The sequence below is a fragment of the Corvus kubaryi genome, unplaced genomic scaffold (genome assembly GCF_017639235.1).
Source record: "Corvus kubaryi isolate FWS band 111438036 unplaced genomic scaffold, C.kubaryi_AGA036_p1.0 split3-73, whole genome shotgun sequence".
Classification (NCBI taxonomy): Eukaryota; Metazoa; Chordata; class Aves; order Passeriformes; family Corvidae; genus Corvus; species Corvus kubaryi.
In genome coordinates this window covers 41,352,202-41,373,162 of record NW_024582091.1, presented here as the reverse complement: position 1 = coordinate 41,373,162, position 20,961 = coordinate 41,352,202, and the positions used below count along the sequence as shown (strand labels likewise).

Genomic DNA, 20,961 nt, shown 5'->3' with positions numbered 1-20,961 from the left:
CTTTCTTTCTTTCTTTCTTTCTTTCTTTCTTTCTTTCTTTCTTTCTTCACCTGTCCAGTGTATTTAGCCTAAAAGCACCTCAAGACACACGAGGGTTACTTTACACATTCCCATAATGACCTTAGAGGGCTCTAAACCCAGGCTCAGTGTACAACACTAATCCTGATTAGTGGTCAGATCATTCTTATCACAGCAAGCAGGAAGATGGAATGGCAGCAGGTACAGGGGGTTTATGGAAGAGTGCTGAAGTGGCCGAGATAACAGAACAGCTCTTCCCCTATGAAGGTAACTGCCAGCCCACTTTTTAATGCAGAGAACCAGCGAAGCGCTGCATCAGCCTGGAGCACACACACGCATGACAAATGGTACAGAGTCTGTGACAATACAGGAAACAAAAAGAAGGTGAGACAGGTTTTGGACCTGCCAACATTTTAATTGTCATTTCAGAAATACAAATACAACACTGTTTATGATCTGCTAACTACTCTTCCCACACAACAGGTTATGTACAGCATACTAACGTACATTTTTACATAATGATACACAGGTTTTCACCAGCAACAACTCTTGTGGTGAAAGGATGTGACATGTCAAGCTGACAGACACTTCAGAAAAAAAAGTTCATGCAGAGCTAGCTTATTCTTTGTCTCTTGAAAGTAAAATCCTACAAATGATTAGCAAGATGTCTATTTTTACAATATTTACTTTGTACAGTGCAAAGAGGAAGGATAGGCTTTTTAAACGTAGGACTCCTTAGCAAACTGGATCTGCTCTACCTCAAAAAGCGGCTGGCTGCACCTCTGTGCTACATACTCGAGTTTGTTCTTTTGACAGGACTCAGACATGGCTCTCATCCGGTAGACTCCTGGGGTCACGGGTAAACTCACACGGGAGTTTACTCCTACAGTGATGCTGAAGGTTTCAGTTTCCATGTCAGAATCCTTTGTTGCAGAAACTCTGGCACTGTGCAGATCCCTTAGATCCGTATATGCTGTGTCCTGTGCACTGTGGCTGCATGGATGAGGCAGCAAAACATCCTGGTTTGACACCGCTAATCTCAGAGTTTGAACTGTGAGACTGTGGGAGGGAACTTTAGTGGCCAGGCAGTTTTTAACAGCCTCTTCATAAGAGGGTGGTCTTCCAGGGTTTTTCTGGTCCACATCTCTGAACACTTCATCAACTGACCTGAAACGGGGCCTCTGCTGATACTCCACATGCAATGGTTTGTCATCATTATGACTGTCCTCCTGGACAATTCTGCAGGAGAACTGATCTTTCTTTGTGAAACTGTCCCTCTGAAAAAACATGTTTTTTCCAGGCCCCCAACTCTGGGTTTTTATTAGTGTTTTCCTGTGGTTTGCAAAAGAGAATGACATGGAATGTTTTTTGATCTCTCTGCTAGGTGTACTGCAGTCTTCAGTGGCCTTGGCGGAAAAGGACTGAGGCCTATTTAAAAAGGTTTTTTTGGGACTAGAGGGTGAAACTACTGGGGAGCTGGTGAAAACTGAGCCATCAGAACTCTCCAGAGAGCAACTGGAGGATGTTTTGGGTAGAGAGTCAGTTGATAATTGTGAAGGTAAGGCTGCAAGACGTTTCTCCAGTGCCTCCAGCCATGGCTGTTTCTGCTGAACTGGAAAATTGTCCTCACTTTTGTTTAGTTTCTGTTTCCTTATTGTGTCATCAAGGCAGTTTTGGAAGGACAAGTCTGACTCTGAATACCTCCTGTCCATTGTGCTGATGTCATTTCTGAAATTAGTCAGTGAAGGGGCAGAGATGTGTGTTGGGTATTTTCTGCTCACGGTAGCATTCCTCCCTTTGGCCTGCTCCATCTCAGAGGTACAAGGGCAGCCTTCCACTTCGGGATCTGGGCTGTCATAGGCAGAGTCATTCTGATGAGCTGCACAGAGTTGTTCTGTGGGGAGAAAGCAGACATTAGTTTTCACTGACCAGCTGAGAATGAAAGAGAATTACACAGAGAGAGTTCAGAAGAGCACTTCAACAGTTTTGAACCCTCTGTGTTTCCACAGATATATTCGCATATCAAATTCAATAATTTGGCCCAGCAGCCCCAGTCAGTGACATCCCCAGTCCCTTCTCATACCTGTGGAGCTGTCTGTGTGCTCTGGTGAGTCCTCAGCCAAGGCACAGGCAGGAAAGGCAATGTCTTCCTCAAATATTTCCGAGCAGTTGTTTATGAGGAACTCCACCAACACTGTCACCTGCACACAGAAAACAGCCCATTTCAGTCAAGAGGGATGAAAACATATTGCAGACTCTTTCCTGAGCCTGCCTGCTGTCTCTGAAGGAAGGATGGCACAGAGCAGGGTGGCTTCTGCCAAAATCCTGGCTTACAGTCTGAGGGTGAGTCCACGGTGGGGGGTGAGGCCTGGTGCTGCAGACAAATGGATCTGCCCCAATACAGACAAAACACCACCAGCCCCAGCTTTGGCCTCGCTGCCCGAGGGCCCGGGGGTGACAGTGCCCACGGGTGGCCCTTGCTCTCCACATGCAAAGTCTGCAGGAGCTGTGCTGTGACTTAGGGGGCTGCAGGGCAGCTGCTGCTTTTGCTCAGAGGAGGCGAGACCAGGGGCAGCCTGGCCCATCCCATTGCGGGCTGAGGGACACCTGAGCCGAGGGGTACCCCCAATGTCCCGGGGTGCTGTTCTGTTCGGCTTCCGCAAGGGCAGTGGGATCCCTGTGGATGGCTCTGAACTGCCGCAGAGGGAGGGAGCGGCTGCTGGGTGAGTTCCACGCACCTTGTCGTTCATCTCCTTCTGCACTTCCAGCGGGAGCGCATTGTCTGTCCCCGGGCTCAGCATATTTGGGCCAATGCAGATGGCCAGGTTGCTGGAGTCCATCCTGTTGGTCTCGGCATTTTGGCTGATGTGGTGGAGCAGAGAGAGCAAGTGCTTGAGCAAGACGAGGTTTGGTCTTGGCAGCTTGTCAGCCACCCTGCATGAGCACAAACGACATGTGACGTTAATCGATGGTGCAGTGGCCTCTGCTTCTTGATTTGAGCAAGTCTCAATTAAACTTGGAGCGACAACACTTCCTCCAGAAAGGGGCACGTGTGTGCTCACTGTAACTTTCAGAAATCCCCAACTGCAGCTGAGCATGTGGTTAATTATGAGACCTTGAATTACAAGGTCCTGACTGAAAGGCAGCATTGCAGAAGCCCATGTCCCTGGGTAGATGGGATGCTGCCAGGAGATGTCACTGGAGGCTTCCCAGCGCCTGTGGTTGTACTGTGGGGCTTTCAAAGCACTCCCAGTCAGCCTCCACACCTACTGTTCCTAAAGAGCAAAACACAGTGGTGGTCTCCATGTGCCCAACTCCACCCCCAGCAGATGTGAGAGCTCCGTGGCAGTGCCGGTCCCACAGCACCGTGACAGCGTTAGCTGAGGCACTGCAGCCTCTGTCCTGTTCCTGCATTGGTGGTTTCATAAAGCAATCTCAAGTAACTTCAGGAAGTCCTGGAACCCTCTAAACCAAACCCCATGGAGCAATAGCAAGCCGATATAAATGGCAGGTTTTTAAATGAGACTCTTGATTTCAAAAGACATTGTTGGCCTCTACCAGCTACTCCATTTCATTGGGGCTGATTGCAAAATTTCCTGGTTGAAAAACTTACTCTTTCAATTCTTCAATTTTTTCTTGCTTGTTTGGCTTCTCTAGAGCTTGCATCCATTTCTCATAGAGGTCATCTGACAGGAGTTTGGAGGGAATATTTCGGAGAAAGTCCTGCAAAGCCAAGAGATTTAGATGAAGCTTTGACACCACTCCTGATCACAGAGGGAGCATTACTGTCACATGGGCTCTCTAGGAGGCAGGTTGACTTGAGCTACCTGACCATCAGCACTGACAGAGCAGTGCAATGCACAAGTGCACTTGCACTTTTGTAGTAACAGGACCCAGCTTTCAGTTGCTTTTCCTTTGCCCATAAATCTCACTATTGCTCCCTGGCAAGATACTGAGCAAGAGGACAAAGTGAGTTTCCTGTGGGCATGCAGGAAATCAGCAGCCCAACAAGTAGGACTGAAAATCAGGTGGAAAAGGCCAAACTTTCCTAAGCCTGAAGCAGTAAGTCTGGCTTTGTTCTGTCTTTAGCCAAGAGTCCCACCTAGGTCAGCTTGGTGCATTGGATTGGGCCTGTGCATATTAGCAATGTCCTCCCACCAGTGTAGCTCACAATTACTCACCTTCAAAACCACTGCCAGCAGGTGCACAGCTTTGCTTTTCAGATCAACATTCCCGCCTTTGTTTAGGTCCTCCTTCAACTCCTTTCGTGCTTTCTCATTGGCAGCTTTTCTGAATATCCCTTCAGTAGAAGGTCCTTTCATATACAATATGGCTAGGAGATCCTGCAGGAAAAAAAATCAAACAAGAATGGAAGAACAGTTACTTCGATGAAGGAAGTTAGCAGGTGAGCATTTCTTCAGAAATAGAAGAAAAATTGTCTGAAGGTACACTGTACTCTGATTAGCTCAGAATCTAGTTCTTGCTCCAAGTAGATTACATGGGAAGTAGTCTGATTTTCCTCTAATCCACCTTCTTTTTGAACTGATGAACTCCACTAACTTCAGTGGAGTCATCCTTGCTTACTTCCGGAAGGAAACAAGAGATGGCTTAAATCTTAGTTCACATCCCCTTTCTCACAAGCCAGGCAAATACTACATAGAAGAGACAAATGCATGTCTATCGGGAAAGCCAATTCAGTGTGAGAACTGTTTTTATCCAGACCATTTTTATCTAAAGATGGTCTTTGTTTGGTCTTTGTTAGAAGATGGTATTTGTTTGTGGCAGTCCATAGCTGAATACTTGTTTTTCGTGGAAATACAGAAATCCTTGGAAGTTTATGTTGCTGAAAGATTCATTTAAATTACTTCTTTAAAATCACAGATGTTTATACTAAGAAGCCTATCTTCAGTTCCTGGTCCTGGGTTCTCTACACTCCAAGTTACTTCCAGTGAAAGTTGGGTGGGCTGGACAAAACCTGCAGATCTGAGCCTTTCTACATCAGGGATGGGTCCTGAGTTTATCGGGGGTGTGTGTGTAGGGTAAACACCAAAATCACTCATCTCCTGGGTGATGCAGCAGAAGTACAGGGTATCCTGCCTCACACTGAAGTCAGAGGTATCACAGAATCACAAAATGGTTTGGGCTGAAAGGGACCTTAAGGATCATCTCATTCCAAGCCTCTGCCATGGGCAGGGACACCTTCCACTAGACCAGGTTGTTCCAAGTCCCATCCAACCTGACCTGGAACACTTCTAGGGATGGGGCAGCCACAGCTTCTCTGGATGACCTCATACCCTCACAGCCAAGAATTTCTTCCCAATGTCCAATCTAACCCTGCTCTCTGTCAGTTTGAAGACATTTCCCCCTTGTCCTGACACTCCAGGTCCTTGTAAACAGTTCCTCTATAATGGTATCTCCTTACCTGGACTGGCTGGGGCAGTGTGTCATCTTCCCCACAGATAAGTGCCAGAGGCTGGCCAAACAGAGTGATTTTGGCACCTGAGTCCAGCTGTCCTGAGGAATTTCTTTTGGTAAGGCTCCGTCTCAGAGTAAATGACTGCGATATCACCTTCTTTCTTTTCTTTGTTCCATCTGCTGCAAGTAAGAGGAAAACAAAAGATCGATTTAAAATAAAAAAAACCCAACAGAGCACTATGTGGTCTTTCATCTATGTGCAGTGCAGAGATGTATGTTGAAACAACTCAAACCAAATGGGGAGAAACTGAGAGACAACTAAGTGGTTACTAGGGAAACAACTGCATAAACTGTAAAACTGTGGCCATCTCCCTAAGGCCACCACCTTTCCTGTTTTGGGTTGGGTGTTTTTTACATTCTAGTCACTGTTTCTTCTTAGAGAGTGGGAACATACAAGGCACAGAAATAACAACATTTGTAGAGATTTTTGATATTGCAGTAGTTTCTGTGATAACTCTGAGGCAGATATACCACTTGGGCACCTAGCAATGACAACAATAATTTTCACTATGTGGTCTGACTGTGCCCCAGCCTTAGGGCAAGAGTACAAGTAGGGGTTCCTGCTTCTTGGCCCCTTTCACAGCCTGAAAACATATGGCTCCAGCTCTGCCAGCTCTGGAGCCAGCTCTATTGACAATGCTCCTAGAGCTAGTGCTTGCCCCCTGCCAGCCAGCCAGTGGAAGGTGATACTTGCTCCAAGAGGATGGAAGCATCAGAGTAGGGCCTCACTGGCTTCAGGGCTAGAGATCTCTTAGAATGGGTTTTCCATCTACTTCATAAAGAGGAGGGCCTGGAATTTGAAGAGGATAGTTTTAATGGGGGGGGGTATGCCTTTTTTTTCCCTTTCAGAGACAGAGAGAAAAGAAACCTTTACCGCGAAAGCTTTCTAAAGGATTTGCCTTCTGCAAACTTCCAATATATGTCATGCCTTCTACTCCAAAATGAAGTTGTTTTACACAGATGAGAAGTTCTCAGGACCTCTCCTTGTGACTTAACACAAGCTCTTGGTAGGTGGGGGTTAAAAAATTTGAAGAAGTCACCTAACATTATAGTGTAATGTGAAATATTTGCTTCTGATACTCCTGAAAACTGATCTGCTGTGGTGGTCTGCTCCAAATCTGACCCTGCTCTATTAATGGTCTTCTGCTCTGGGTTGTTTACAGGTGCTGAGGTTTTTGCATGGTGAGAAAAACAAGTGCTGGTGCTTCTGCCAAGAGGGTTTATTTGCTCTGGTGTGCAACAGCTGGTAGCAGTACTCAGTACTTTCTTGCAGTGCCACACCTCAGTGGGGATGCTTGAGTGAGAAAGAAACACATTTACTTCCCATTGCTACCACAGAACACAACGAAACCTGGCTCTGAGGACCAGGGAATGGGAATGCAAGATCTCTGTCACTCAGAACTGTCACCTCTGCCACTGAGCATATGGGAAAGAAGTAATTTGTGAGTGGCAGTCCAGGGCTTAAGTCCTCTCCTGGGTGGGAACTGTGGCTTGCTCTCAGGGAGGGGAAGCAGGCGGTTTCGGGTGGTTTTGCACAAGTGCCAGCTTGCAAGCATTATATAAGAAGGCAGTTCCTCAGTTTGTTTTTGAAACTCACCATTTGAGAGGCAAAGTCCGTCTTCAGTATCTGCTGGGCCTGACAAGGGACATTTCTTGGTATCATCCTGCAAAAAAGCATATTAGGGTTACAGAGCTGCCGTAGCAGTGAGGGCCACCAGCGAGCTGCTGCAGCTCCTCAGAAGTCTGGGGAGGCCCTGGGGAATAACCAGACATGCCCAACATCTGCTGAAGGGGTGCCTCGGCCCAGGACTGACACTGCATAGCTGCCCAGTGGAGGGGTCTGTGGTAAACCCTGCAGCCAGACACCCCAGTCATGCTCAGGAGGTCACAACCCTGTGCTCTTTCAGGCTGCACTTTCAATCCAGAAAAGCCACAGTAGGACATAGCCTCCATTTTTGTGTCCTCCCCTGGCACTGGAAATTTCCTCCCAAACTCTTCCAGGAAGCCTTGATGGCTTTGAAGCCTGTAAGATTCCTGAGAAAAGCTCCTCATGAGCCAGGGGAATGCATGGACTGCCCCCAGCAATGTCCAGCTCCCTCTGCTCAGTGCAGCACAGAGCTGCCTTTGAAGAGCTCTGCCCATTCCTGGGTGAGGGTAAGCAGCTGGCAGCTACTGAAGGAGCCACCCTCGCTTTGCCAAGGTATCTCACACCAGTACCCAAGAAGGATCCAGGAAAATGTAAGGGCTGCTTACCTCTGTCTGGCACTCAATCAGACTCTCCATATTCCCAGCATTTAGTGTCTTTGACTAGTCAAGAAAACAAAGACACTGTGTGAGTAACTGAATGCTGTGGTTTAGAAATCAGAGCTTTTCAAAATCACTATGTTGACAGAGCTGAAATAATTAAGATACTCACAGTATTACAGCTGCTTAACACTTTCATTAGGAGTTTGATCGGAGGAGCTCTGGACACTCTGGTTTCCTTCAGTCCTTTTGTTTGCCTATTTATTGAATAGGGAATGGACAAAGAAGGAGTCTTTTACAACTGCACCCTTCTCGGCTTTCTCCTCTGCAAGCCAATCTAGCATGTATGATCCTGAACCAGCAATATCTCCCACACAAGTAAACCATTAATCCCTTCTCTGGAAGGGCATTCAGCTCTGCTGCCCTATCTGCCTCCTGATTAAAACAAAATAAAAGCAGCTTTCCATTTTTAATCCACACAAAAAGTGAGAAAGTGGTGACAGTGTGGTCATTAATCCGCACACCCAAGGCTGAGCGACTCAGTCAGCTCTGCCCACAAGCTACACTTAGCAGTGGGTGCACCTCTCCCCATCTATATTTTTGTACATCTCTGTGAAGCTGCATCTGAAGCTCTCCACTGACTTCAACCACCATGCCAGAGATTTTATCAAAGGCAGTACTTACCCAAGGAGTGAGTCCAGCCAGAGCTCCTTCACCTCCCGTGAACTGCAGAGGAAAGGAGAAACAGCATCACTCCCCACTGCTTACTAGTCCTTTGGATGGAGGCAGGCAACTAAACAGTGCATACCGCGTGTGCTGCCGTATATACGCAGAAGGGGCAGGTGGAAATTCACAGGCAGGAAGAAGCATCATGGGGCAGGACCGAGACACTACCAAATTTCTGGCTTCCTCTTTCCTTTTAGAGGAGCTGTTTTTTTGGTTTTCCCCCCCTTAAAGAAAAAAAAGAAGCTCTGATAGCTGTTATGGATGGAAAAGATGAGACACTTGCCAGGTAAAGGTTCCAGCTATCATCAGCAGCATGAGGCGAGATGTGCAGAGGGGACTGCAGTGTGGGCAGCTTCTCTTTACCATTAAAGGACAGTGGTTACAGTGTGTCCTTTGACTGCTCAGAGACATTAGATTTGGCAGTTTAAAGACGCACCACCAGATCAAGTTACACTAAGAACAGTGAAAACAGCGGGGAGGTGAAATAGACCAGATTCAGAGGAGTGTTTCTGTGTATCTTTTTAAAAGCTAATTGCAACAGTTTACTGTCTACAAGCAGATGTAGACACACATTTTGTCAGTGCTAAGTAGTTCTTGAAAATCTAGGCACTGGACTTCTATAGATGAAGTGGTGTTATGTAATAATTTAGTAATGCATGACAATATATAATTAAAAAGTCTTGCTTAAAATATATCTTAATAAGAACTTTGTGTCCACATATTAAATTTTGATTCAACTGAAGAGATAAAAAATCTAGGAAAAATCTATCTCTGCTTGACCTGTACCATTCTGTTGCTGACTGCCCCCCAGCTTGGGCATATCAGGAATACAGTGCTCACTCTACCAGGCCATTATGAAAATTCATTAAGGTTTGATGTTAAATACATGATATTATTTCTATTGATTTATTGACTGAGGCAAATTACAACCCTGTTCTGGGTGCCAGTCTGCTGATCTTGTGAAAAAGAGTAGCTAAGGCTGAGAGTCAGGGTTGGGAATTTTTCAGTAGTGGATTTAGCTGGAAAGCACACTTGTAAAACTGTAGTTCTGTCTTTCTGCTGCTTCCCTTGTGGATGCTCCATTTCACATGTGCAGAGGATCGGGCTGTCTTAGCACAGCTCTTTGCAGATGCACATAATGGCTACATCCGCTGCTGAATTCGCCCTCAAAGCCATTTTTGTGTAACCACATCAGACCCGGCCAGTGTAGTACTGACCCTGTTTCATGCAAAACAGAAAGGTGATCTCTCTTTGACTCTGGCAGAAATTCAAAGTGCAAAATTCACTTTTGGTTCAATAGAGATGTGTCCAGAAGAGCAAATGGAGACCTGCTCTGCTTTTGTAGGGGGAGTTGCTGTAGGTCACCTTTTAAGTCCTCCTGAGGCCCATCATTTCCATGCTCCTGTAGTGGCACTGGTCTGTAGACTTGTTTAGGGCTGAAACTTACAGCAATCTTAATCAATTAGTCTGCAGCCCTGTGCATTTACCACTGATCTTTTACTCACTGCTCTGATTTTTTGTTGATTATCAGTCCCATGACGTTTGTAATTTCCCAACTAAATTCCATGGGCTGCTGCACATGCTTCAGAAATATTGTCATCCTACATCACTTTCTCCTGAGAATTTCTTTTGAGGGTCCTTGGCAGCTGCAGCACCACTGCTGATAGTTTCAGTGGGATTCCTCAACAAGAAGCATCTATTTTTCGCTGCATCTGTTAAATGTATATCCAAACACACCTGTCTCTTAAGTATGTCAGAGGTTTAGGGGACCTATGCTGTTCAATTCTGCCTTGCCTTCACTTCCAGCACTGTACATAGATGTATTTCTGAGCTCAGTCTGTTTCATGATTAAGACATGGGGTTTGATCTGGAAAATGTGTGACTTGTGAAGAAAATGTGAGTTTAATGGGTGGTGATTAGGGTGATTAGAAGCTTAGATTACAGTTCTGGCACTGGCTGTACAAGGGGCACAATGCATTGAATTTCCCAGAAGATACAGTAATGGGTGGTGTATTGATAGCACATCACCAGACTGTCCACTGGCACAAACTGATGTATCTCTATCCAATTAGTTCTCATCCATTAACAGTTGTGGAGATATAATGCCTGTTGTATGTGGAAGGTGTGTGTATAGGCCTGCCTGTCTGCCCATTTGAAAAACAATTTGATTTGTTTTTACCCTCCTGATATCATTCTTTATTTAATAGCTCTTTTATGGTATGTATCACAGCACTTAAATTGTGCCAAAATTACTTTAAAGCAGCTTAGTTTATTACAAATAAGTAGGCATCCTAAAATAGTATGGTTTGGCAGAGTAACTGCATGGCAACACAGAGGGAATCTTTACTGTTTTTGTGAAAAGCGGGAAGCAAGCACATGCTGATTCCTGCCAAACACCATAGAGCTGTGTGTAGGCTTCCAGGGTCAGAAGAGCTGCTCTCACACCTGCCAGCCAGAGCAGCTTCACAGCTTCCCCATCAGCATGGAAAAGGTAACACAGCTGTAGGGCCCAAAGACAGTCTCCACCCTGAATATTAACAGAAAAGGCCTGTCATATGAGATGTTTACAAATTAAGTTCCCTTATATGAACAACTTCTCTCCCTGAGGAGGCCGATTCCATCTCTACCTCCCAGTTCTGCTTTGCAGACTTGAAGCCTTTGCTATGGTCAGCTCCTCCCTCAGTATGGTACAGATCTTACACCACAATTCATCAGAGCAATGTGTCTGTTGTACCACAGCCACTGCCCTAGGGCAAGCAGAAGGGATGGCAGGTGGCTTGGGCACACCTGGAGCTGTTTGCAGGTGATGTGTCTCTCCCAATCCATCCCTGGCTAAGTGAATGCACTGTCCTTCAAAGACACTGGATGTTTACACAAAGATCAGGGCACGGGAGAGGGGGTGGATTTGCAAGGGTTTTGTAGGACTAGCCTGTGTAGAAGCTCTTCCCCTGCTGTACACCAGGCTCTTCCCTCAGTTCTGCTGAAGTGCTTTACATTCACTGGAGAGAAAGCAGGAACATGGAGGTCCTGCAGAGCAGCCAAGCCTGGGTGGATTCAGCCCTTTTAAGGACTGGGTTTGCCCCCCCGAGACATTTTCCTTAGAGAAGCCAGGACATCAGTTTGATGCCTCTGCCTCCCCGTGGTCCCAGCCAGTCCCTTTCCCCTCCCAGACTGCAGCTGCTTTTGTGGTCCACTCCCAAACCCCCTGCCTAACCAGTGTTTGGAGAGAGGGCTTATATAGCGCTTCCTGGCAGCATGGATTTTCCAAATGATGATTTTCCCCTTTGCATGAGCTCCAGTCAAGCTAGGCATTTTCTCTTCTTTTCTTCTCTTACCCTGTGGCTCTGTGAGAAGGACTTTAGACCACAGCAATGAAAGAGCAACACCAGTTGGCACGAGAAAGAAGTCAGGAGTTGACAGTGAAAAAAAGAACAAAAGAATAAATCTGCTGTGACTGGAGAGTGTCTGTTTTCTTCTCTCCTTGTCAAACCACGAATGGGAAAACCCCAGCCACAGCTCACTTTTGTTTATTTCTATTATTTTTGCAAATGTTTGACACCATGGCTTTTAGGAAGGAGGAGTGTATGAATGAATCCTGAAACTCGCCTTTGCCCTGCTATCAACCAGCAGGGAGGCAGAAGGAGCAGAGCTATGAGAAGGCTACAGCAGAATGTGCCTGGAGCAAGGATCCTTTCAAGTCCATATAGAGCAGAAGGAGCCTTTACCAGTGCCTCTCCATGTGGAAAAGGGATTGTATTCCAGATTTGTCTTCACTGCCACAGCTGCAGTCTCCCTAGGGAGGAACAGGAACATTTACCAAAATAAGGAAACTAGTTCTGCCAAACTCAGAGAGCTGTTGGGTTGGTTGTTTTTTGGAAGGGAAAGCTCTGTACAATCTGCCCACTAACTCAAAGAACAAGGTGGCAAGTGGGTTCCTGGAAACAGGCCACATTTATAGATGCTTCTGAAGGCAGCTCTGATTTCCTACCACTTTCCAGAGTGTGTTGTGAGATGCACAGGCATTGTTCAGGGTTTGATCACAGAAAAGAGGTCAGACAGATCTTTGATCAGACCAGTCCTTACTTCCTACCTGTAACAATTCAGAACAAGATCCATCAATCCAGCTGGTGTTGAACTCCTACAAATTTAGTAAGGTAGAATATGGGCTCATGCTAAACTTGCCTTTGGAAAGTGAAACACATTGTCAGTTTTTCCCAGCTCTGTTCAGCTGATTTCATCCTGAATTAGACACCAAGGTTAGATTGCAGTGTGGGTTAGATTGCACCACTCTTCTACACACTGTGCTACTATTGCAGAGGAAAAAGCTACAAATCAAAAATAACACTATAAATACAGCACAAGGTGTATTCTATGCCCTTCCCATGACACCATTTTGGTTGCATTTGCCTTGCAGGATGGTTTGTTTATTCTTTCATGGGTGCCAAGACTAAGTTGGCAGCTCTAAAGATTTTTACTCATCCTTGTGTGACTGGTTCCAGTGGGTGCTTTTTTAGTTGTGGTGGGCAGGTGCATATGGGCCATTTTTCCAAAGGCTCTGTGCTGTTGTTTGGCTGTGTCTGCATTCAGCTTGCTATTGTATCTCTGTGGCACTTGGAAATTACTCATTCCTTGGGTTCCCTGAGGTGGCCAGCACAAAGGAATCAGGGCATTGAAGTCGCCCATCATTTCTGACTGAGCAGATGCAGATCTAAACTTTTGCTTACTTACACAAAAGTAGTAGAGAACATGTGTAATTCAGTCTGAAATCTATTCTTTTCAAGATGCCTGGTTGAATGTATTCAAACAATATTGTAAAATGTTATGCTTACTTCTTTTGTTACTCCAGCAGGTTTTTCACTTAATTTGCTTCTTTATGTTGTTCATTCACAAATCAGAAACTGAGATGAGACTTTGCCAAGCTCGTTTGCTGCCAGGGACAGATTATGCCTCTTACCAAATACAGTGAGGTGTGAATCTTGATTTTGCTATTCAGGATTAATATGAATGTTTTCTTTTAGACTTTTTTTTTTAAATAGGCTTGCATTTCTCTTGTTTCTGCACCTTGTGTTTTGCTTTGAATTTCAGCATCAAAATGATCTCAGATCTCAAAATATGAATCGGGGGAAACAAGAGAGAACCTGGATTTGACATTGAATTCTAACTTGCATGTGATTTTCAGACATAAGTCATCTCACTTTCCCATAAAATATGATCTGCAGACTGCCCACTGGTCTAGGAGCCAGTCTGGAATAAGACCAAGAAAACTTAGCCCACGTATAATTCGGGGTTTCATTGTACATGTGTCCCATTGATACAAAAATTAGAAAAGACAGGCAGGTTCAGGAATGGCAAGACCTTACCACTCCCCTGGTAGTGTGAGAGCTGCTCTGGGCATAGCAAGTGCCGTGGCAACAGCTGTTACCACAGGTGCCCAGAAGGAACAACCAGAAGTCATTGGATTTTGCCCATCATTTCTCTCCAATTGGCTTCCTCCAAGCCCCAGAGGTGTGATGGGAACATCCCCAAACCCTTCGTCATTGTGTTGCCCTTGTGAGTTTGTCATTCCTGCGTTGTACCTGCTTCGTAAGTAACAAGTACAACTGCCAGTAACCAGGTCCTCAACACCACTAAATTAACCAAGAACAGGAACTTTTATGACCACGCATCTAGATTCCATTCTCCAGGCAAAAGCAGTGTCAGGCAAAGCAAATCTTTCCAGGGACAACTCTGCTAACTACAGCTGAACTCCCCTGAGCACATTTGACCCCATGCTTCAAGAGGGTTATTTGTTGTCATGTGCTGTCCTTGTCCATGCACAGCCACACACTGCAAAATAAAATGTGCTGTGAAGTTTTGGCCACCCATCAGAATCAAGATGATAAATTTGAAACAAACATCTCCATATTAGTTGGTGATTGCCATATTGTTGCTAGTAGCAACAGCTGCCCTGTTAGTGTTTAATATAAACACTCCACTTCTGTACTGCTATCCCATTTTCAAGCACGACTACCTTATGAGGATTTCTGAAAGCAAATGCTTCTCATGGCACGGGTTCTGCCTCCTGCTGCAGGGCATCACGAGGTCTCTGGGAGGAATGGACATGCAGAGAGTGGAGGTGCCCACAGGGCAGGCCAGGCTGGCGTTGGGCACCAGCTCCGACCGACCAGCACAACTGGAGGGCACCGAGGGCTGCCGCACCCGGAGCCGGGGCAGCCAGGTCCTCACCCTCACATTTGCAAAAGTACAGTGACACTTCCAGGCCAGGAATAAGAGAGGAATTCCCACCCTGCAGGGCAAGCAGTAGGTGGGATCTCCCCCTTGTGAGAGTGGGGTCAGAGGAAGAAAAAATGCTTTTGAGTTTAACTATTTGACCCATTGCTGGAGAGGGCTCAGCTTGAAGGCCAGGCTGTTCCCTTCAGGCCTGTGTTCCTGCAAAGCTGGCCATTAATTTATGCTGCTGACATGCAAAGCAGGTGCTGTTATGGCGCCTTTGCTTATTCTGCCTGTGTGTGCCTGCTCTGAACCCTGCATTTGCTTTCAGTCCTGCAGTCACTGCACAGAGATGACACTAAGGAGTATGTAGAGAAGGTACCCTGCAAGCCAAAATGTCCATTTCCCTGTTTAGTGATGGTGGAGACTTGAAAAGAAGAATTTGTTCTCCACTTCCACTTCCTTTTAAAGGTTTGTTTGTGCTTTGTTTGCACTTTATCTTTTCTCCCACTTATCAGAGTATGTTTCTTTGGGATTTTTTCCCCTGAAAACAGTATCTGTGTGTGTTCTTACAGTCACAAACTGCCTTATTCATAAATAGCAAGTCTGTGAGGGGGGATATATCTTCAACTAGGCCAAATAATACAGGTACAAAACCCTTCCGCAGGTCTGACAAGAAATGTCTGTCTTCACTCTCAGGACAAGTTGAGAAGAAATGCTCTGAATTTTACTAGATCCATTGATCAGTTACACAGTTACTTGTTAAGATTAGATACCCCAGAAGTACCTCAAGAAGGTCTCTTTTCAAAGAGAGGTGGAATACTCTTTCCTTTAGGCACCATAAGATCTAAAAATGCTAAGCCAAAAGATGTGCAGTTCGGCAACTGCTGTAACGTTTGTGTAAACCGAAGACCGTATTTGCTACAGAGTCTTAGTTCTGCTTGTGCAACACTGTGAACCAATCTTTTCCTTGTGTAACTTGACTGAACTTAATATTCAGGCAGTAAACATGAACACTCATTATCCTGTAAGTTATGCCAAACCGAAGATGATGGTACTTGTGTCAGGGGGTCCTTCTTCCATTTAGTATCTAACAGGTCAGAGTAGCTTTTATTGAATTATATAAAAATCTCCAGAGTTTATCTTTCAACTTTAACCTCCTGGAATTATTATAACTAAGTTAATCACCTCCAATGCCATACTCAGAGAAACAACGTTTGTAGATACAACATATCATAGTAATTGACACCTGTCTGGGCTGTTTTAGGAGAGACAGATTGCTGGAAGAAGAGTTTGAGAGGCCTTTCTTATGTCCCAGTGGTTGTTCCTCCTCCCCGCAACATTTCCATTTGCTTCCAGAACCAAATATTCCCACAGTTTTCTTTGGATGAGAGTGTGCTGCAATGTAAACCTGTCATAAGTGTGAGACTGACACGAATAAACAATGCAGATAATATTTTTGTTCTGGCCTTAAAGGAACAGTCCTAATGAACGTCACAAGCATGGAAAAAGTCGTTACTTCAACAATTGAACATGCTTACTCAGCACTCAGTAATCAACCCGTAAATGTAAACAAGCCACTACACAGTAATCCCCCTTTTAGGGAATTTTCAGACGAACCAAAGACTATAATTGCATTTTTGTGTTGGGATTTTGTGGGTGAACTCTGGGAGATGCTTCAGTTTGCCCTTTGATTTTCCATGCAACATCTGAAAGGTAGCCAGTATTCTGCGTAGACAAGGTGATTTTAATGAAAATAAGGAAAAAAACATGCCTGTATTTTCCAGTTTAGTTTCTAAATGCTGGATGATATTGTACTTACTGAAAAAAAATCAAGAAGTTTCATCAGCTTGAAAGTAGTTGCTTAATTTCTTATATGGATGTAATTCATTAAAAGGAAATTATGGTCAGACACTGGTTGTTCTCTTCTCTTCCTTCTCTTTTTTATTCTTTACAATTGCTTAGCAGATCCTAGTTTTAGTTCCTCAAAATTCAGTTTTTGTTCGTTCTCCTTTTCTCAATGAGCAAGGTGCTACCCGTCTTTGAATTTTCCCGCCAAAAATGCCTTCCCTCACAGTGGTTTGTGTGGCTCTTTCTGTATCCGTGTAGGTACAACCAAATAGGGCCCCATTCCTACAGCTTGGCAGTCCAGGCACCCCAGGTATAAAATACCACCATTCTGTTTAGGTGATGTTCAAAATTAAACAGCGATAAGTTTCAACAGAAAATGGGAAAAAATCCCAGGCCTCTGGTTTTGGATTGTGGCTTTATGAGAGAGCACTTATAAAAGCCTGCTGTCATGAAATATTCAATCACTTTTAGTAAAAATTTCTATCTTCAAAATGGGGGATTTCCATTAGGAACCACAGACGTGGGGGTTTCAAAATGATACACATGCATGAGGGCTCTGCTTTACAGGGTCAGGGTATCACCCTAGTCCCTGTTCATTGGAAGAGAAGAGGGGATGGAAGCAGCATGTGCCTACTGGTGGGATTTTATCTCCTTTGCCACAACTGCTGCACCATCTCAGTAGGAGGAGGCTGGAGCTGCCCTTGGCATCTGTGGGTGTCCTTGTGCTGGGGAGTTACCACTGAGGGCTCTGGTGGGGAAGTAGAGCCAAGGACCAGATTCTCAAAGGGACCTATTTCCTTTTTAATCACCCACTCACCCTGAATCAAAACAGGAGCTGAGAACATAACTGCCTTGGCAAATGTTGGATGAGGTTAGTGCTGGGGAGAGGTCAGGCAGGCTCCTGCAGCATGAGGTCTAACTCCTTTCAGTTTGCTCTTCTTCAAGACCACTGTGCACTAAGCATGGCTGCGATAAAACTAACCTGCACTTAGGCAGTACCTTCTATCTGATCCCTTTTATTTTCAGTACCAGTGAAAGGAGGTACAGGGAGTCTACCTGATGCAGCCCCCAAGTCACCTCTATAGAAAATAGATGGTAAAAGCATAAAATCTTGACCTAGACTGTACATGATAATACAGAGGATGGATTTAATACCAGGGTGCTTGCCTGGAATTCTAGGTCTGGAGACACAGAGAGAAAAGAGATGTGGCTCGGCATCTATGTTTTGATTTGAGTTGTCACAGAAATATTGCACAAGAACATTGCAAAGCTGGGATTCAGAGATGAATTGCTCTAAATAGTGCTTGAATCAAGTTTTAGTAAATGACTCATCTCTAAAAAAATTAGTATGATTCAAAGACCTAGTTCCAGCCAAAATCTTATGAATGAAGAGATTTCATTTCATCCCTAGTGGAACTCTGTTCAGAATGACCTCTGCCTTGGACTAACTTATGGGGTCACAGTGAGATGTTACTTTAGTGCAATATCCTTTACTGTAAGTGGGCACTGGATCTCTGATATCCTTTGGCACACCCTCACCATGGTACCATGGGTATAAGCCTTTAACAGGACTTTGGCATGCTAATAATCTTGTGCACAGGCGGGAACCATTCATTCTCCACAAATCTGGGGCATTAAAAAGGGATACACATGACCACAGAAAAATGAAGAAGGTATAATTTTCTTTCATGAACAGTGTTAAACTGCAGAGTGTAAAGTACCAATCCCTCTTGCAGAAATTCAGGAGGTGTTGGGATGTTCCCATATAATATGCAACAATAACAAAAGTGTAGAGAAAACCAAGAAGCCATCCTATTGTATTGGTTGATTACGGGCAGTAGCATTTGTACATCACAGCTGATTTGTACTACAGATTCCCCAGTTGTCACTGGGCCTCATCCCATTAATGCTGGCTAACCTGATTCCCACTAACCAGCTCTCCTATGGGAGAATGTGTGTATGCTCACACTTAACACCTCCAGGAATGATTACACTTCAACTGAAGAGCAGCTAATAACAAACCTTCAATGCACCTGCTGACTGTAGCTCTCTGTAGAAGGGGGCTAAAGACAGAGTGATACAAATACCCTTGCATTATTTTCTTCAGTCCCAGTCAGCTTCTGGGGAGGTAGAAAGTACCCAACATTGTCAAACACAATTAAGAAATATCGCCACCATTTTCCTTCCACCCATTCTGCTCACAGTATTCAACAGTAGCACCTTGCTCTTAAACTGTTCTTCCCAGCAGTAGCTCTCACTCTGCTCTTTTGTGCCCCGAAGTGCCTCTCATTTACCTGCCTAGGCTCCCTTCAGCAGCATGAGTCCATACCACTCTCATGCCTGGGATTCCCATGTCTCATTTCTCTTGGTGGTTTTGTAAGAGCTGCTTTAGCACCTGCCATGCCACTGGAGATGCTCTAAGCCGGGTCCTCCCCAGCTTTGCCCAGGGCACAGGGTGCGAAACACTCCCAGGACAGCAGTTGGGTTTATGCCTCCAGACCAAGCAGAAATCAGGCAAAAAAGGAATTAGAGCAGAGGCAGATCAGCAGATGGGATTGCACATGTCAGCAAGGGCCTCCTGTGAAGGCTACGTAACAGCAGGTGCTAGTGAGAGGATGTTCCAGCCCACTGTGCACTCAGAAAGTAATTGCTGGTGACATTTCCTCACACCATCCTCCTCCTCAGAGAGGAATTGGCAGGTTCTGAGGCATTACACTTTTTGTTTGCGTGTGGGAGGCTGATAAAACTAGAAGTGAGGTCTGCTTCCGTGCAACCAACTGAACAAGGAAGCAGGGAAAAACAGTCCCTTTAATCTGAGCAGCTATAATAACTTTCAGACTTCCAACAATCTACAAGAGAGTACGGAAAGGTAAAGGTTTGCCCGCTTTCACCTTGCTGAGACTGGGGGCCTTTGCCCGTCTCTCTCATTAAGGCTCTTAGGGACTCCTGAGAACAAGGGACTAAGAATACAGAATGCTACAGAATGGGAGAGATAGAAAGCCTTCCACCAGGGCCATGGCAGCTGATCTGCTGAGTAACTGTCTAAAAGGCACATTAGAGAGATTTTCTCTGCAAACCTGGTTCACATGACTGACAGCATCATAAGATCCGTGGCAGCTGGTCAGTCTCTTGCCTCAGTACGTAGCGGCTGGCATGTTGTGCAAGCATGAAAGTTTTCTACAACTCAGATACACTCGGTTTCTTTCACATGAGCTCTTCACTTTGTTGCCAGTCAAGTGACATAGCTTGACTTGTGTTTTTCTTTCGAAAGCAACTGTGTGCCTTTTGTTGTTTGAGAAATTTGCTGAATTGCTCATTCCCATGACCAGGTTTCTCTGTTTTCTGGGACATGTTGGTTATCATTGCCCCACTGGGTCTTCCCCCAGTGCTGAGATGACCACTGCTTGTGTCATCCTCACAGCAGCTGACTGACTTAGTGATTACAAACCACAATATAGTTGAAAAAGTCAGACAAGGGTTTCAGATTATTTGGTAACACAGTGAAGAATGGTTGTCACATTCATGCCTGACCAACCAGCATTCAGTCAGCCCAAAACAAGGCAAAAGTTCTCTTGGACCCCTGGGAAACAGTTATTTATCAGTAACACCTGTGGGTGACTTCAAGCTATTTTTTTAGATTTTTTTCACTTGTGGGGTTTTAACCTTTCACAGATGACTTCAGTCCTTTGGAGACCTTCAAAAACTAGAAAACATACAAACACACACACACACACAAACACACACACACAAACACCCGCATCCATCAGCCCAAATACAAATAACAGTTCTGTGACATAACACTGGCACTCATCTAGGTTGCCCTTTAAATATGCTGAACATCATTTATCAGTCCAAGTCACTGGGGCACGTTCTGTCTGTGGCAATGTTCCTGAGGTGCCTCAGTGTCCCATCAGATGAGAGCCTCATTTGATTGCAACATTAGCATAGCAGCACGTCTGCCATCCTCCCCATTTCCAGGACAAAAGATAGATGGTGAAGATGGGTTTTTCAAGGTGAGAAAGACACAAGTGAGGTAGCCTCATTCTTCTCCAGATCTCCTGGCTGGTCCCCAGGATCACTGTCAGCCAGCTCACAGGACCTCTCCATGCTTCTTTTCTTTGCAGTATGAGGCATTAAGAGGCAGAGCAAAACCAATCAGACAAACAAATCTTCTTTTCATAGACGGAAACTTAACCTTTTGCAAATATTTTCTAACCTGGAAGATGCTGAAGCCAAGACCCCCAAGCCCCAGGCAAGGAGGAAGGTCAGGGAGTTCTAACTGTTTCTCAAGACATCAGCTGCCATCAGCCTGGTACTCTGTGCTGGGAAGTGCAGACTGTGCTCCCAGCCTTCCATGGCTATCACACAACACTGGATGCACAGCCACTGTAACAGACAACCTCCTGGCCACTGCTCTGAGCTGGTGGTGATAAAGCA

At 45.2% G+C, this 20,961-nt stretch overlaps 1 protein-coding gene across 2 annotated transcripts in view; it reads right to left on the bottom strand.

Moving 5' to 3' along the window:
• The window catches only part of LOC121659175 (T cell activation RhoGTPase activating protein), a 43,900-nt gene that overhangs the window by 326 nt on the left and 22,613 nt on the right, over positions 1 to 20,961 (bottom strand). The window contains exons 3-12 of one of the 2 annotated variants that reach the window (XM_042017050.1): positions 8,422 to 8,463; positions 7,910 to 7,994; positions 7,747 to 7,800; positions 7,091 to 7,157; positions 5,441 to 5,610; positions 4,200 to 4,361; positions 3,632 to 3,741; positions 2,757 to 2,952; positions 2,102 to 2,219; positions 1 to 1,912 (exon numbers count right to left, since the gene is read on the bottom strand). The exon at positions 1 to 1,912 is cut by the window's left edge and continues 326 nt beyond it. In XM_042017050.1, coding sequence (XP_041872984.1) covers positions 738 to 1,912; positions 2,102 to 2,219; positions 2,757 to 2,952; positions 3,632 to 3,741; positions 4,200 to 4,361; positions 5,441 to 5,610; positions 7,091 to 7,157; positions 7,747 to 7,800; positions 7,910 to 7,994; positions 8,422 to 8,463 — 2,179 coding nt within the window. In that variant the 3' untranslated portion in view covers positions 1 to 737. Of the gene's footprint in view, positions 1,913 to 2,101; positions 2,220 to 2,756; positions 2,953 to 3,631; positions 3,742 to 4,199; positions 4,362 to 5,440; positions 5,614 to 7,090; positions 7,158 to 7,746; positions 7,801 to 7,909; positions 7,995 to 8,421; positions 8,464 to 20,961 lie in introns of both variants that reach the window. The other variant, XM_042017049.1, reaches the window with a different exon arrangement.